The 14,471-nt window shown below is 57.1% G+C and overlaps 1 protein-coding gene across 1 annotated transcript in view; it reads right to left on the reverse strand.

Moving 5' to 3' along the window:
• Positions 1 to 1,095: 1,095 nt before the first annotated feature.
• HMCN2 (hemicentin 2) overlaps positions 1,096 to 14,471 on the reverse strand; it is a 151,392-nt gene continuing 138,016 nt past the window's right edge. The window contains exons 87-98 of the mRNA XM_071216527.1: positions 12,413 to 12,562; positions 11,054 to 11,191; positions 10,835 to 10,956; positions 10,156 to 10,393; positions 8,904 to 8,966; positions 8,680 to 8,802; positions 7,030 to 7,164; positions 5,813 to 5,941; positions 4,974 to 5,294; positions 3,985 to 4,104; positions 2,996 to 3,122; positions 1,096 to 2,000 (exon numbers count right to left, since the gene is read on the reverse strand). Of these exons, the coding sequence (XP_071072628.1) occupies positions 1,655 to 2,000; positions 2,996 to 3,122; positions 3,985 to 4,104; positions 4,974 to 5,294; positions 5,813 to 5,941; positions 7,030 to 7,164; positions 8,680 to 8,802; positions 8,904 to 8,966; positions 10,156 to 10,393; positions 10,835 to 10,956; positions 11,054 to 11,191; positions 12,413 to 12,562 (2,012 nt within the window). The 3' untranslated portion in view covers positions 1,096 to 1,654. The remainder of the gene's footprint in view (positions 2,001 to 2,995; positions 3,123 to 3,984; positions 4,105 to 4,973; positions 5,295 to 5,812; positions 5,942 to 7,029; positions 7,165 to 8,679; positions 8,803 to 8,903; positions 8,967 to 10,155; positions 10,394 to 10,834; positions 10,957 to 11,053; positions 11,192 to 12,412; positions 12,563 to 14,471) is intronic.

The raw sequence follows: 14,471 nt of genomic DNA on the forward strand, positions 1-14,471 counted from the left end.
CAGGAGGGAGCAGGGGTGAGAGGAATCAGCAGTCCCTCTCCGCAGGTATCAGCCTCCGCAATGCTCTGGCTCAGGGCTGACCCTATCTCTCTTCCTGGGCAGCAAACGCCCCATCTCTATAAAAGATTAACAGCCCAGCAAAGGACAGGGCTCAAGTTCTGACCCATGAATCCAAGGTTGCACAAAGCAAGGGAGGCACTCCCAGGTGGGCCCTGGACCAACAGGGTACGGAGCGGCCCCAGCTTTTTCCTCCAAACCCCCGCCGGAAATTCTTTCTTTAGTGCTTTCTTTGGTTTAAAGCAGAGGTGAGCAAGCTATGGTCCAGTGTATTTTTATAAAACCTGCAAGGTAAGAATAGTTTTTACATAGTGGTTGAAAAAGTAATCAAAAAGGAGACTATTTTGCAACAAATTATATAAAACTCAAATTAAGCATCCATACATAGTTTCATTGGAACCCAGCCACACCCGCTTGTTTGCCTGCAGTCTATGGCTTTTTAGGCTGCAATGGCAAAGGTGAGCAGCTCCAACAGAGGCTTCACATTCTGCAGAGCACAAAATATTTACTATCTAGCCCTTTACAGAAAAAGATTGCAGACTCTTGGTTTAAAGGAAGCCAGCTATGAAAGTGGAGGTGACCCTGGGGAAGATAAAGATGGAGGGCTATTAGGCAGGGAGTTGGGGTGTCAGTTAGCTGGGAGTCCCAACTCTAGCCATTGACCAGAATGTAAGGTCACGAGCCTCAGGATTTCTGTTCACTGCCTGGCACATAGGTAGGGTTCAGTGAATCTTGGTGAATAAAGAATGAATGAATGGATTTACTTAATTCAACCTCTGAAAATTAAGCATTTGTTTTTCACTACTATGTATTGCTATGTGTGCTTGTTTTAGTGTAGATGGGGAGGCCCTATTGTCAGATTCATATTTTATGGAAAGGAAACAGCCCAGAAGGGATGAACGACTTGCCTGAGGCCACCCTACTCGTAGGGAGCCAGGGGTCCTGGACTCCGACTCCAGTGCTCTTGGACCAGAAGGGTGGTGCTCTCCCTCCCAGCCAAAGACCCTCCGTATCAAAGCAAATAATTGGACACAGAAATCAAGTTGGTTAAAAATAACTGCATTTATATTATACACACACACATACACACGCACAACTGGTTTGGATGACAGTGCCAGGAGTGGGTGGGTGCCACCCCTGGGGTTTTTAGGGACGCTGTGTCCCAGCCCACCTCCCCCTGGGATCTGGGGAAAGCAGGGAGGGGTCGATTCAGACCCGGAGGCTTCACCCAAGCCCTCCCCGCAGGCCTGACGCTAGAAGTCACAGCCTTTGACATCTGCCGGGGGTGTCTCCACCCTGGGGGAAGGGGAGAGCAGGAACGGAGGGAGGGGCAGTCCTCACTGCCCTGGGGTCAAGGCTGTGAACAGGGTCATGTTTGCTGAAGATCTGGCTGATGCACGGGTGGGGGTCGGGGGCAGATGATGATTCTCTTGCCACAGCAGGTGGTGTGGCAAGGGCCACATGGTGGGGGCTGGGCCAGCTCCTCCTGGCCTGCCCCGCCCCCCGTCCCTGGCACCCCTCTCCCCACCCCCGCCTCTGCCACCCCCAGAGGTTGCTGACCCAGGAACCGCTGCCAGTGACCCCTTCCCCCCTGCCCTTAGTAGGGGTAGGGAGAGACGGCGATGAGCAGGACAAAGACGCTTTGGTGGCGGGGCGCCAGGGCGCTCACCGTGAGCCGGTAGAGGCCGGCGCGGGTGAGCGCGCGGCGGGTGTAGACGGCGCCAAGGCCCGCGCGCAGCGGTCGCAGCGCGAACGGGCTGTGCGGGTCGGGCTCGAGCACGCTGAGCTCGGTGCGGTTCACCGGGACGCCGGCCTCAGAGAAGGCGGCGAGACGCGCCACGTCGTGGTGGGCGCGCACGCCCAGGGGCAGCGGCAGCAGCTTGTACTGCAGCGTGGAGGGCCCGACGGTGCTGCAGTCCTGTGAGCAGCGGCGGAAGCACGTCCTGCGGCCCGACAGACCGACGAACGCACGGTTACCCTCGGAGCGTGACCGGGCCGCAGGAATTTGGTCTCAAGCCCCTGCCCCCGGCCCCCACCGCGAGATCTCTCCGTGCGCTGCCCCTGCTCCTGCACCCCAAATACCTTCTCTACTAGTGCCACTGTTAACTTATTTTAGACGTCAATAAACTGGGGCTCAAAGAAGCCAGAGACATGCCCTTAACTGGTGTCCCCAGTGGACTTCCCAGCCCGTGCCCCAGGGCAGCCCAGCGAGCACAGGGTGTCCTCCAGCTGTGGTGCAGAGGGGCCAGCAGGGCTCAGGACTGGCTGGGGGTTAGGGGTTGGGGGTTCTCAAAAACACATGCTCAGCCTTGCCAAGGACGCCCTCTCCAGCCCCAGCCCAGACTTCCCGATTTGTCAGATCCAGGGCAAGCCACCCGGGAAACCTTCCCTTGTGCAGCAGGTCCTGTTGCCAAGGTCCTTGAGTCCTTCTGGGTCTTTATGAGTGTTGTTAGTGTGTGTGGTGTGGAAATGAGTTTTGTGTTTGTCTGTGTACGTCCGTCTTCTCAGTTTTGTGTGCCTCTGGGTGGTGGTTGTGTGTATGTGTCCCTGTGTCTTGTGGTGGTGTGTGTGTGTGTCACTGGGTAGCCCCAGGTCTCTGTGTGTCCATCCCCCAGCTTTCCCATTCTCTCCCAACTCCTGTCTTTCCAGGCCCCAGTGCATGCTCCCTGCTGAGGATGACATCCTGCAGAGGGGCTGCAGGAAGCTGCTTTCCCCAGGGCTCACTGCCCTGCCCTGTGGGCACAGGGGTCCTGGCAAAGCAGGGAGTCCTGACAGGTTGCCTCCACTGGCCCCAGGACACACTTCCACCAAGCTTGGTGGGCGGCCTTCCTGGAGGAGGGCGTCTGGCCACATAGAAGCCAGAGTGGGAGGACCTGGTACCTGGTAGATAATGTACCGCCCCGCCGCCCCACCTCCACCCAGCCAGCTCAGCCCTTACCCCGGGCTGGAGCCCTGCCGGTATGTGGCGGGACACGGCGTGTCCACACACTGGTAGCTGCCGCGGGTGTTGAAGCACATCTGGCCGGGCCTGCACTCGATGTCATCCTCCTCGCACTCATTGATGTCTGGGTGGGTGGGGGGAGGTTGGTGAAGGGAGGCGGGTGGTGCAAAATGATGGAGCAAAGACAAAGGGACCGAAGGTGACCAGGGACAGCAGGAAAGGGGTAGTAGGGGGAGAGGTAGTGAGAGAAAATTGCTGCAGAGGCCCCTCATACCCCCCCCCCCCCCGGGGAATGGGGCTTACCAGGGCCCTGCTGGGCACCCTGAGGACCTACTGAAGTTCAGAGCGGGGGTGGACAGCTAGGGCAGAGGAGGGCTGCCCCAGGAGGCCAACTTCACTCTTGGCCCCTGACCCTCATGGGCCCCAGTCGGAGCATGGCCCTTCTCCAAGGATGGTCACTTATCCCCAAGACAGACAGGGAGGGGTGGAGACAGGTGAGGCCGGTGTGCTTCCCCTTTTACAGGGGGAAGCAGCCTGACTGGCCCCAGCGGGGGGGGGGGGGGGGGGGGGGCGGAGCTGGACTCAGAGGAGAGTGCTCTGTATTGGCTGTGCTTGCTCTTGACATGTCTCATCTCAGCTACTTGAGGTGGGGACTGCGTTTGCCCCATCTTGCCCAGGAGGCTGAAGCTCAGAGAGTTGAAGTAAGTTGCCGGGGGACACATCGGAGAGCTGGGGTTTAGCCCCAGGGCTGATGTCAGAGGCTGCCCACTTAATCTCTTAGGGCTCCCACTGGCTGTGGGAGCTTGGGGTGGCCACTTAACCCCTCTGAGCGTTCTCACAGGAGGATGACTGTGGAGAGGCTTGAAGAACTAACCACGAAGGGATGGGAGGCCGAGAGCATGAGTTCCTGACAGCCCCTCCCACGATGCCCTGCCCTGTCCTCTCTGGTGACTGGGAAGATGGCTCCGCCCCGGGCACCTGCTCACCCTGGCAATTCTTTCCGCTGGGGAGGAGGCGGTAGCCAGCAGGGCAGAGGCACTGGTAGCTGCCCTCGGTGTTCTGGCAGGCATGCTGGCACCGGTTCCTCACCTGACACTCGTCGAGGTCTGGCACGGGTGGTGGGTTCGGGGTGGGGGGAAAGCAGGCGGTGGAAAGACACTGAGTCACCATGGGCCATATGGACAGCTGCCAGGCTCTGGGCAGGCCGGGGAGACTTCCTGCCTTGGGCAGTCTACACCTTGCCCCACCCAATGCCTACCCGACTTCGGGGCTTGCAGGAGTCCCTGGGCTTGACAAATGTTGGGAACCCTGCCCAGTCCCACCCGCGCTCACCAAAGCACTGAGGGCAGCACTCCTCCTGCAGACGCCCCTGCCCAGGCAGGAAAGCCCTCAGGCTGGCTGCTTCCCCTTGCCCCCTCTTGGCAGCCCGGGGCCAACCTCCCCCACCTCTGCACCCACCAGTCCCTGTTCACACTCTCACCTCTGCCTGGAATATTCTCTTTTACTCCTGAAAATCTCCCTCCCTGACTGCTTCACTTCTGAGGTCCAAGAACATTTGCCCAGGAAACCCTCTCTCTGAGTAAAGTGTCCTGAAGTCAGATGGTTTGGAAAATACTCCATCTCTTTCTTGGAGGCCATTTGCCCATCAGCACAGCCCAACTCTGAGATGCCTTGCAGCAAGGAGCCGCCTCCACTTTGCCTGGCTTTACTTTTCTCAAACCCATTGAACATGGAATCCCTTGTTTTACCAACCGTCTATCATACCCCTTGGGATAGATATTCCATGGAAAAGATCTATGCTCCATGGAGTATATTGCGGGAAACATCCAGATGCCCAACTGCCTAGAGCCCCTGCCCACTTGCTCATGAGTCCAGGGTTTCTGAACAGTGTGGGTGGTGGCCATATGCCCAGGCTAGGAGTCCAAGGTAATCTAGCAGGGTATGTCCCTGGTGAGATGGTGGGGACCAGCCTTACCTGTGCAGACACCATTCTCCCTGATGAAGCCAGGGGGGCACCAGGCCCGGCCCACAGTGCTCAGGGCCCTGGGACCTGGCTGGAGGGAGACCCAGGCATGGTAGGCGCCTCCAGGGATGGTGCTGCGGGGCCTCAGCCAGGGTGCAAAGGCGCCCCGGTGGCTGACGGTGGTCACATTTTTCCCACTTTGCTCCAGTGGGGCGCAGGCCTTGCCGTCACGGAGGAGGGTCTGGCCTGGTGGGCACAGGCAGCGGTAGCCACCCTGGAGGTTGTGGCACTGGTAGGTGCAGGCTCTGGGTAGCTGCAGGCACTCGTTGATATCTGGAAAGGGGCAGGGGCCAGGCAGGGGTGCTGAGGGTGGTTCAGGGCTCGCCTGGCCTGAAACCACATGATCTGGCTAGCTACCTCTCTTGCTCACACCTCCTGCGACTCAGAATCCAGCTGCCTCACAGCTTCACGCAGGCCTGCCTCCAGGCCTTCCCTCCCTTGGACCACGCCAGCCTCCTCGCCAGCTCCAGCCTCCTCGAGGCTCATAGAGGCCAAACCTTCCCTGGTCCCAAGCATCATTCTAGACTCCAGCTCACCCTCCGCTCCTCATCCCTTCAGTCTCCTATTTAAGTCGATTCTACCTCCTAAACCTCCCTGAGATCCACCCACTTCTCTCTACTCTCCTTCTCCCAGGGAAGATGACCTCCCAGGGATGGTCATGAGGTTTTGGTGCAATAAAGCAGATATGGATCCAGGCACATGTCCACTGCTTTTTCGGCGAGCCACAGAACTTGCCACCACGTGGTCACACTCACTGCCCGCGGGCCAGCAAGGGGTGGGTGTGTCCATACCTAGGCAGGGCAGGCCAGGGCCCTGGCTCCGAAACCCCCTGGGGCAGCCACAGCGGTGGCCACCTAGGGTATTCTCACAGATCTGGGTGTAGTGACACTCGTCCAACTGCTCCAGGCACTCGTCGACATCTGGGGAGGCAGGGGCAAGTTCAGCGGCAGGGGCTGAGCTCAAAGCCCCCTCCCCAGGGGGACATACCACCCCTCCACACCTGGGCCTTATGCCCTGTCCCCTTCTCCAGGTGTCACGAGGCTGAGTGCCAACTCTTGCAACCCCTTCCCAGTTACCCTGGGTTTGGAGGTTAAGAGAATTCTGGGCCCAGGTCTGAAAGAGTGGGGTTAGAGGCAGAGTGCCAGGTTCAGGCTGAGCTCTGCCTTATTCTCTGCCTTATTTTCTGTCTTACTCTAGTAGTCCTTGGGCAAGTAACTCCCCCTCTGTGAACCTGCTTCCTCGTGTATAAAGAGGGAAAACACATGACCTGGTCATGGGGCCCTGTAAGGGGAGAATTGGATATCCATGTAAAGGGCTCAGGGTACATGGGGGGAGCTCAAAAGAACAGTAAGAAAGAAGGGAGGGAGGAAAGAAAAGGAGAGTGGAACACAGGCAGGCAGAAGAGCCCTGTAAATAGGAAGGGAAATCTTAGGGCTCCAAGGTCCACCGAGATTTAACTGTTGCCTCTCAGGTCAAGTTCCCCCGTGCCTTCCCCGCTCACTGGACGACCACTCTTGGAGGAGCCAGGAGATCCCAGATCGAGGGCCCATAGAAGGCTAGTGTGGGAAGGACCCTGGAGGTCACCGCAGCCAGGGCAGCACCTCTGTTTTATCTCAAATGCCAGTTGCAATCGAGAATCTGTATTGAGAAGGATTCAGAGGTCTTCTCTAGGTTGGGCCATGGTGCAGTAGAAGAAACAGGGGAAATAGCAGCAGACGTACGTATATTTGCAATCCCTGCCTGGGTCTCGCCATTGAACAGATGAGAAACTAGAGCCCAGAAAGGGAAAGTCACTTGTCTGAAGATGCTCAAGTTGCCGGTAGCCAAGCTGGGCTAGAACCCAGACCTCCTGAGCCCCAGCCCAGGACCTGCTAGCTCCCTCTGCCAAGAGGGGTTTGGACCGCCCCAAAGCCCAGCGTCCCAGTGACACACGGGCCCGCTCCAGCTAAAGCCTGGCAACTGCAGAGTTCCCTGGAATGAGGACGGGCCTCAAACTGTGTCCTGTCACCTTCACAGTCGGCCCCCTCGGCAGCCACCCGGAAGCCTGGCCTGCAGCGCGGGAGGCAGCGGTAGGACCCGAGCAGGTTCACACAGCGCTGGCCCTCCTGGCAGAGGTGGGCACCCCGTGCACATTCGTCCACATCTGGGGTGGGGAGGGAGCAGATGGCTGTGTGAACGTCCTTCCCTCCTTCTTCCCTTCCTCCCTCCCTCCCCCCCATCCTTCCTTTCCTTCCTTCTCGCCTTCCTTCACTGTCAGTCATAGAATGGTTTATTTGAAATCTGCTGTTCAAAATTTCAAATACAACACATGGCAAATAAACAGCAGTGAACACATGGCCCTGCCCACCACCCCCACTTTGGCCTTACCAGCCCCAAAGGCCCCTGGCGAGCGCGTTTCTACCTGTTCCGTTATCTCTCTCCATCCCTCCTCCCCTCACCTTGCACTGGGAACACAGAGACCACCCCAAGTGCCCCAAGGGCCCAAGGGCCTGCAACTTGAGATGGGGCTGCAGACAAAGGCCCCTCCAAGTCAATGGAGATGTGGGTCTAGAAGCTAGCACCAGGACCCATGGGTGGAGGGGGACGCACGCAGATTTATGGTCAGCATGAGGGTAGATTCTCCCACAGTCAGATTTGTCATCTGGCAACTTCTACAAGGGGGTCAAATAGAGAAAGCTGGGCAAATTGGGTGTCAGCTCACTGATCAATGGAAAGTGGCCATTGAGTGTTGAGAAAGCTTCTGAGGCCGTGCCCAGGCTCAGCGGATATAAATGCCAAGATCAACTGCTCGTCTGCCATGGGCATATGGGAAAAAAGCATCATGGCACAAGCACCCAACTTTTGCCTTCCTAAAGGAGAGGCTGACATCTATTTGAAGTACCGGGTAAGGATTTAAGCCTCATGTAGGGATTTGGCCAAGAAGATGCCCAAAGCTCTGCAGCACAGGCACCATGCTACGCGCTTTACAAGTATCACCCAGAGGTGGGTTTATTTCCATTCTCATTTCACAGGTGGGTGCACCCAGGGTGACATGGGTGGTAAGGGTCAGAGTCAAGATTCAAACCCAGGTCTATCTAACGCCCAAGTTCGGGGCTCTGGCTCCAGCCGTGCTGCTGCCACCTCCCTGCCGCCGAGGAAATAAAGGACACACGAAAAACAATGTCAAGAGAGCTGGGAGCAGAGAGAGCAAAGGCGGAGGAAAAGAGCAGTGAGTGCTCAGGAAGTGCTGCTGTTCCGTTTGCTGGCCCAGCACTGCCTCCTCGGCATTTCCAGGCACAAGGCTTCAGGAGTTCCAGTCGCAGGCCCCTCTCACCCTCCTCCCAGGCCCCCTCACTCTTCTTAATCTGCCCGACAGCCCCTCGCATTCCCAGGACAGGCCCCATGGAGGGGCTGCTTCAAGTGAGCATCTCTTCCATGGGGACCACTGTGCATATGACCTTGGGGAATTTCCAACGCTGGATTCCTTCCCACCTGTGGCTGTCACAGCACAAAGGGAGGCCCAGCGGGGACGGGCACTGGAAACCCCAGACTGCCATTCTGTGTCCTCAGAGTCAGCCCATCCCCCAAAGCATGTGTCTTGGACAAGGGACTCCCCAGCACAGGCCTTCTCGTTGGGCCAGCAAGTTCTGAGGAGACCCCCCCCACGGGGTCTGCGCACCTCGGCAGTTCCTTTTGTCCCAGGCCAGGGTGAAGCCTGCCGGGCAGGAGCAGGAGAAGCGGCCGGGTGCGTTGTGGCAGGAGTGGGAGCAGGGGCTGGGGCCGCTGGAACACTTGTCCCTGTCTGGGGTGGAGAAGAAGGCCCGTGGTCTGTGCAGGCCCCTGCCTGCCTGCCGGGGCGAATCAGGGCAAAGCGTTCCTGCCAGGGTGGGGGAGGGTGCTCACCCACACAAAACGCTCCCTGGGCGTCCAGATCAAAGCCCTCGGGGCAGCCGGCTCTGTTCTCCTCTGCAAGGCAAAGCGATCACAAGGACACCCTTGCCCCGGGCGGCCCATGGGTGGAGAGGAGCCGGCCACAGCCCAGGCTCACACTGCCCTCCCATCTGCCTGGCCAGGGCATGGCCCTCTGAGCCGGGAGCTCAGGCTGTGGGTCAGCCCCTGTCCTGAGCCAGCCAGGTACCTGGCAAGTCAGCGGGCCCGCTCCTGGCCCAGGCCTGTTCAAAGTGCTGGCCATGGGGCATGCTGCGTCGTGTAATGTGCCCTTGAGGGGCTCGCGGTGGAGCTGGGGCAATGAGTCAGGCCTTCGGGAGAAATCATTAACGAAAAAAAGTACCCAGTGGGCGCTCACACGTGCACAACTACTCATGAGGCTTGGGGAGGAGGGGTGGTGGGTTCTGGCCAGGAAGGGGGTGGCTTGAAGAACAGGTACATGAGCACATCTGATAAGGACAGCAAGAACAAAGGCATGGGCAGGGAAGGGGACAATGTGTGCTCTGGAACCAGGAGGAAGACCAGGCTATGTGCTTAATTGTAATGACAGCCACTGTTTCTGCAGTGCTCCACTGGTGCTGGGCTGGGGTTTTAGAGATGGCATCTCTGCTCCTTGCACCACCCTGATGTGACATCCATTGTGCAGAAGGCACACTGAGGCTCCAGGAGGGCCAGGACACTGCCCCAAGGTCACACAGCAGGGAAGCGGTGCAGCTGCCAATTGAAACAAAGTCTGCCTGACTTCAAAGTGTGTGCTCCTACCACTGTCACTTATTTGCTGTAAAAAAATGTAGGGACTTCAAATAAGATAACATTTATATCTATAGCCCCCACTGGCTGAGAAAATGAGGCATGTTCTAGTGGGTGTCCCGGAGTTCAAGCAGTGGCTTCCACCCCCTGGGAGGGACCCTCTGGTGCAGGCACTCTTGGGAGAAGAGGGTGGGCTGTGGGTTGAGTCTTGAACATAAGCAGGGGTGTTGGGCCTTCACCCTGGGGTCTGGGAAAGCTCCCGGAGGGCTAGAACAGGAGGGGCCTAAAAAGCTGTGTCCCTGTCACAGGGGGACTGACAGGAGCAGGGAGGGGTTGGAGGTGGGCAGACCAGGAAGGGTGGGGAATGTCATCTTGACTTTCAACCAGGAGTGTCCAGGGCCTCTGGCAGGTTTTAAGCTGGGGGAGAAGGTGGTGGAGACAAATGATGGGGCCTCACCGGCTTGTAGGGCAGTGGCCAGCTGGAAGCGCAGGGCCCCGGCCTCAGGATCAAAGGCCGCACTGACAGCTGAGGCCCGCAGGTGCTGCACCAGCTGCGGCTGGGGGCCCTGTGCCGCGTCGTACTGGATGCTGCGGTTGCAGCGCAGGAACGTGGGCTGGCCGCCTTGCAGGAAGCGCTGCGTGGAGCCCACGAACAGCCGGCCGGGCCCCGTCTGCACGTAGAGCTCTTGGAAGTCCTAGAGGAGGAGGCAGAAGTACGAGAATGCCTGGGATTTCGACTCTCAAGCAGCTTGAGACCCTCGGTCCCCCTACTCAGTGGGTTGGGAGACTGCGGTAGGAGACCTGGCTGTGCCTCTCAGCTCCTCCTCCAATCCGCCGGGTGACCTTGAACAAGCCACTTCCCTTCAGTGTTCTTGTTGTGGAAAGGGGAGAACATTCCATCCCTGGGCTCAGAGCATCTTCCCACTCTGAGTTGGGCCCTGGTACAAGCTGTCAATCCTCCCCCAAGGCCAAGGCCAAGCCATGACTCAGCCCCTGCTGGGACCTCAGGAAGGAAAGTGAGCTCAGCTGCTAGGGGGATAGATGGGGGCAGGATACCCCATTCTCCCTCACTCACCCTGTCTGCACACCCCCAGGGCTGGCCCTCTGAGGGGTATGGAACAGGCTCAACTCCGCACCTGCATTTGAAGATCTGCATCAGCCAGGCTCTTGGGGACGATGCCCTTGACCACCACGTCGAGGAGCAGAAGGCCATCGGGATCCAGGCCCCGAGCCACCTGGGTCATCGTCAGCAGCTCCCCTGCAGTCCCCGCCCAGCTTGGAGTCACCACGGGGGAGAGGCCCTTGGCTCGGGCCTCAGCCCCACCTGGCTCCACCTGGGTAAAGACCTTGCTCACCTGTAGCAAACTCCACGTGTGACTCCTGCCGGAAGCTGCCACCCGTCAGGGAGTGGCCATTCAGGGCCTGTCCGCTCTCCCCGGCCAGGGCCCAGTAGATGGGGGCGATGGCAACCACAAGCACGCGCATCAGCGGCCCTGGGTGGGGCGGGGCGGTGAGGCCAGGTTAGGCCCTGAGCCCGAGGGGCTCTCTACTGCTCAAGGTCCCTCCGTGACTCCCCACTGCCCCCAAGAAAGCACGAACCCTTCCCTCCCAGCCCACACTCAGCCCTGGGACCCAGGACCTGGCTATTTAGCCCAGGATCAGGAAAATGGCAAAGGGGAATAGCTACTGCATGGGGTTTTCCTGAAAATTGGTAGTCAGGTACCGTCAAGCTCCTAAGCTGAGCTGCCACCGTTGACTCACAGGGGATGTACTGGGAAGACTGGTATTAAGGGGAGCCAGCTGGGCCACAGGAGGCGGGGAGCAGAGCCTTCTGGACCACTGCTCTGTGCCTCTGTTTCCACTAAACAGAGCCTGGCCCACCTGGCTTTGGGCTCCTGCTCTGCCAACCAGAACAACCAGTCCTGTCTAGGAAGCATGTTCCTTCAATCGCTCTCTGATGATAGCCAGCCCCAGGCGACCCCCCGCCAAAGTCCCCTGACCCCACACTGTTCACACCGGTTTATGGTTAAGACCAACTTCAGAGGACCTGGTTTTAGCAAAGACCCTGTCAGCATGGCCCTCTCTCCTGTTCTGGACTTCCACGAGGGGCCATGAGGTCCCGAAAAGTCCATTAAGGCAAGGTTGCTGTAACATCCCAGGAAGATGCTGAAATGGTGAACTTCTCTCCAGCACATTCCATTTGCTTAGGACACAAACGAAATTTTATGAATCTGTCCCAAAGTGGACATTTCATGATTCTAGCTGATTTTATTCTCCCCCTCGCCCCACTTCTGTTCCCTCCAGCTCACAATCTCTTAATCATTTCTGGCAATTCTTTGCTTTTCTACCATCCTTTGCCTTGAACAGCAAGAAGAAACTCACACGGCCATCAGTGGCTTCAAAAATCACCGGCCCTCCTGCATCCACATAACCCTATTTCAGACTTGCTCTTTGTCTGATTTTAAATCTAGTTTTTGTGTCTTATTGAGGGGATTATGGGGGGGGGGCGGAGAGGAAGCTGCCTGCCCCTAAATCCACTCTGGCTTGGACTCAGCCTCTACTAGAGGCTGGAATACCTGCACTTCCTTTGGGAATCCACCCCTGAACAAACCCTGGAGCCCAGAACGTGCCTCCTCCCGGGCCCAGTATGTGGCAGAGGGGCCCCGTGGGGAGTAATGGGCCCAGATGCAGGTGGCACTCTGGCCCCCACTTACCCACATCTGCAGGGATGGGGCCGAGGCTGCTCCAGATGGTGGTGGCCCTGGAACGCGCCTCTTGTTGCATGCTGGTGTTGAGCGAGGCCACGCCAAATTCCCGGCCATTGATCACCCCGGTCATGCTGCCCCGGCTCCCCCGGGGCTCCCCTGTGAGCAAGGGAGAGAATAACAGTGATGCTCATCAACCACCCCGTACCCTCGTTTGAAGCAGGTACTTTAGTCATTCCCATTTCATGAAGAAGTAAACTGAGGCTTGGAGAGGTGTAGTCACTCGTCCCAGGGCATGTAGCGAATGGGCAGTGGATTCAAAGCCAGGGGATGCTGGTTCCAAGAGAGAAGAGGTGGCTATTGGGAGGAGCCCTGCCCTGGCAGTGTGGGCATTGACTTCCAATGCTGACTCTGCTATCACCTGCCTTGAACCTGGGCAAGTCTCATGCTCAAGTCAGAGCTTAGTTTGCTTATCTGTAAAATCAGAAGGTGGAACCACAGGCATGCCAAGACCTGTGGGATTCTAAAGTGCCAAGAGTCCATGACAGTGGTGGTGGGCACATGGCAGGAGCCAGCGAGGCCACCTGAACTTCTTCCATTCCATCAGTGGCCTGGCTCCAGCTTGGGTGGATGGAATTTTTAGAGGCCACCAGACAGTCTAAAAACAGATGCTCTTCAGGGCTAATCAATTGGTGGCATGGGCACAGGGTATGCTTCCTCTGGCTAATGGACCAGCTGTCTCGTTTGGGCAGATGGCATTCCAGGGGGCAAGAGACAGAAGCTAGCCTGCCTCTCCGTTCATCAGCTCTCGGGGGAAATTAACAACAAATTGCCCATGATCTGTCGAAAAAATAACATAAAACATTCATCCGCCAGGATCCCAAGTGGGTAAACCAGGGGGCTGGCTAAGTTTGGATTCCAGGAAACAGAACCAAAAGCAGGGGTTTAATAAGATTTGATGCCATCTGGGAGATCTCTCGTCAATATCCATTGCCCTGGAGTTTATAAGAAGTACAAGGAGACGTGAACCTACCCCTGGCCTTTTAATAAAGGAATTTAATAAGGGGAGAGGAAGGAGCTGGGGGAGCAGCGGCATTGCCCAGGCAGCTTTGGGAAGGGCCAGGAAATTGGAGCCCAGGAATGACAAAACACTGTCAACTTTCCCCTACACGGGGTGGCTCAGTAGCCTTTTGTCTCCCATCCATTGGGGAATGCTCCCACCTCCTCACTCCCCAGGCTGACCGAAAGGAAGGAAGAAACAGGCAGGGGGGATGACACATTTATAGTTAGGGGGCCTCAGAACTTTGGACACCCTTTCCTTAGCAATGCTCTTTGAAGGAATTTATCCTATAGAAATATTCAGGCCAGCACACAAAGATGGGTACAGTGTGGTTTGTGGAGGGGAAACTGGGAAAATAAACTATGTGGTTTAATCCACAAAGTCTAAAAAACGTTCTCATGGAATGATAGGAAACCATTAAAGAAGACGTGGACCTACATTTGTTATCACAGAACGTTGTCCAAGATAGAATAAGCATGGGAAACGGACTTGGCCCAGTGGTTAGGGCGTCCGTCTACCACATGGGAGGTCCGCGGTTCAAACCCTGGGCCTCCTTGACCCGTGTGGAGCTGGCCCATGGGCAGTGCTGATGCGTGCAGGGAGTGCCTGCGCCACGCAGGGGTGTCCCCTGCGTAGGGGAGCCCCCACGCACAAGGAGTGCACCCATAGGGAGAGCCGCCCAGAGCGAAGGAGAGTGCAGCCTGCCCAGGAATGGCGCCGCCCACACTTCCCGTGCTGCTGATGACAACAGAAGCGGACAAAGAAACAAGACGCAGCGAACAGACAACCGGAGGAGGGGGGGAAATAAATAAATAAATAAATCTTTAAAAAAAAAAAGATAGAATAAGCAAAAGGGGCAGGCTATAAAGACAACTTAAATTTGACCTCATTTGTAAAAAAAAGTATATCTATTTGCATTCAGAGAAAAAAGTTTGGAAAGATATACACCCAAGTAATTGCTTACACTACTTCTATAATTGAATTATGGGAGATAATTGATAAGTATTT

Source organism: Dasypus novemcinctus, chromosome 8, assembly GCF_030445035.2.
Source record: "Dasypus novemcinctus isolate mDasNov1 chromosome 8, mDasNov1.1.hap2, whole genome shotgun sequence".
Classification (NCBI taxonomy): domain Eukaryota; kingdom Metazoa; phylum Chordata; class Mammalia; order Cingulata; family Dasypodidae; genus Dasypus; species Dasypus novemcinctus.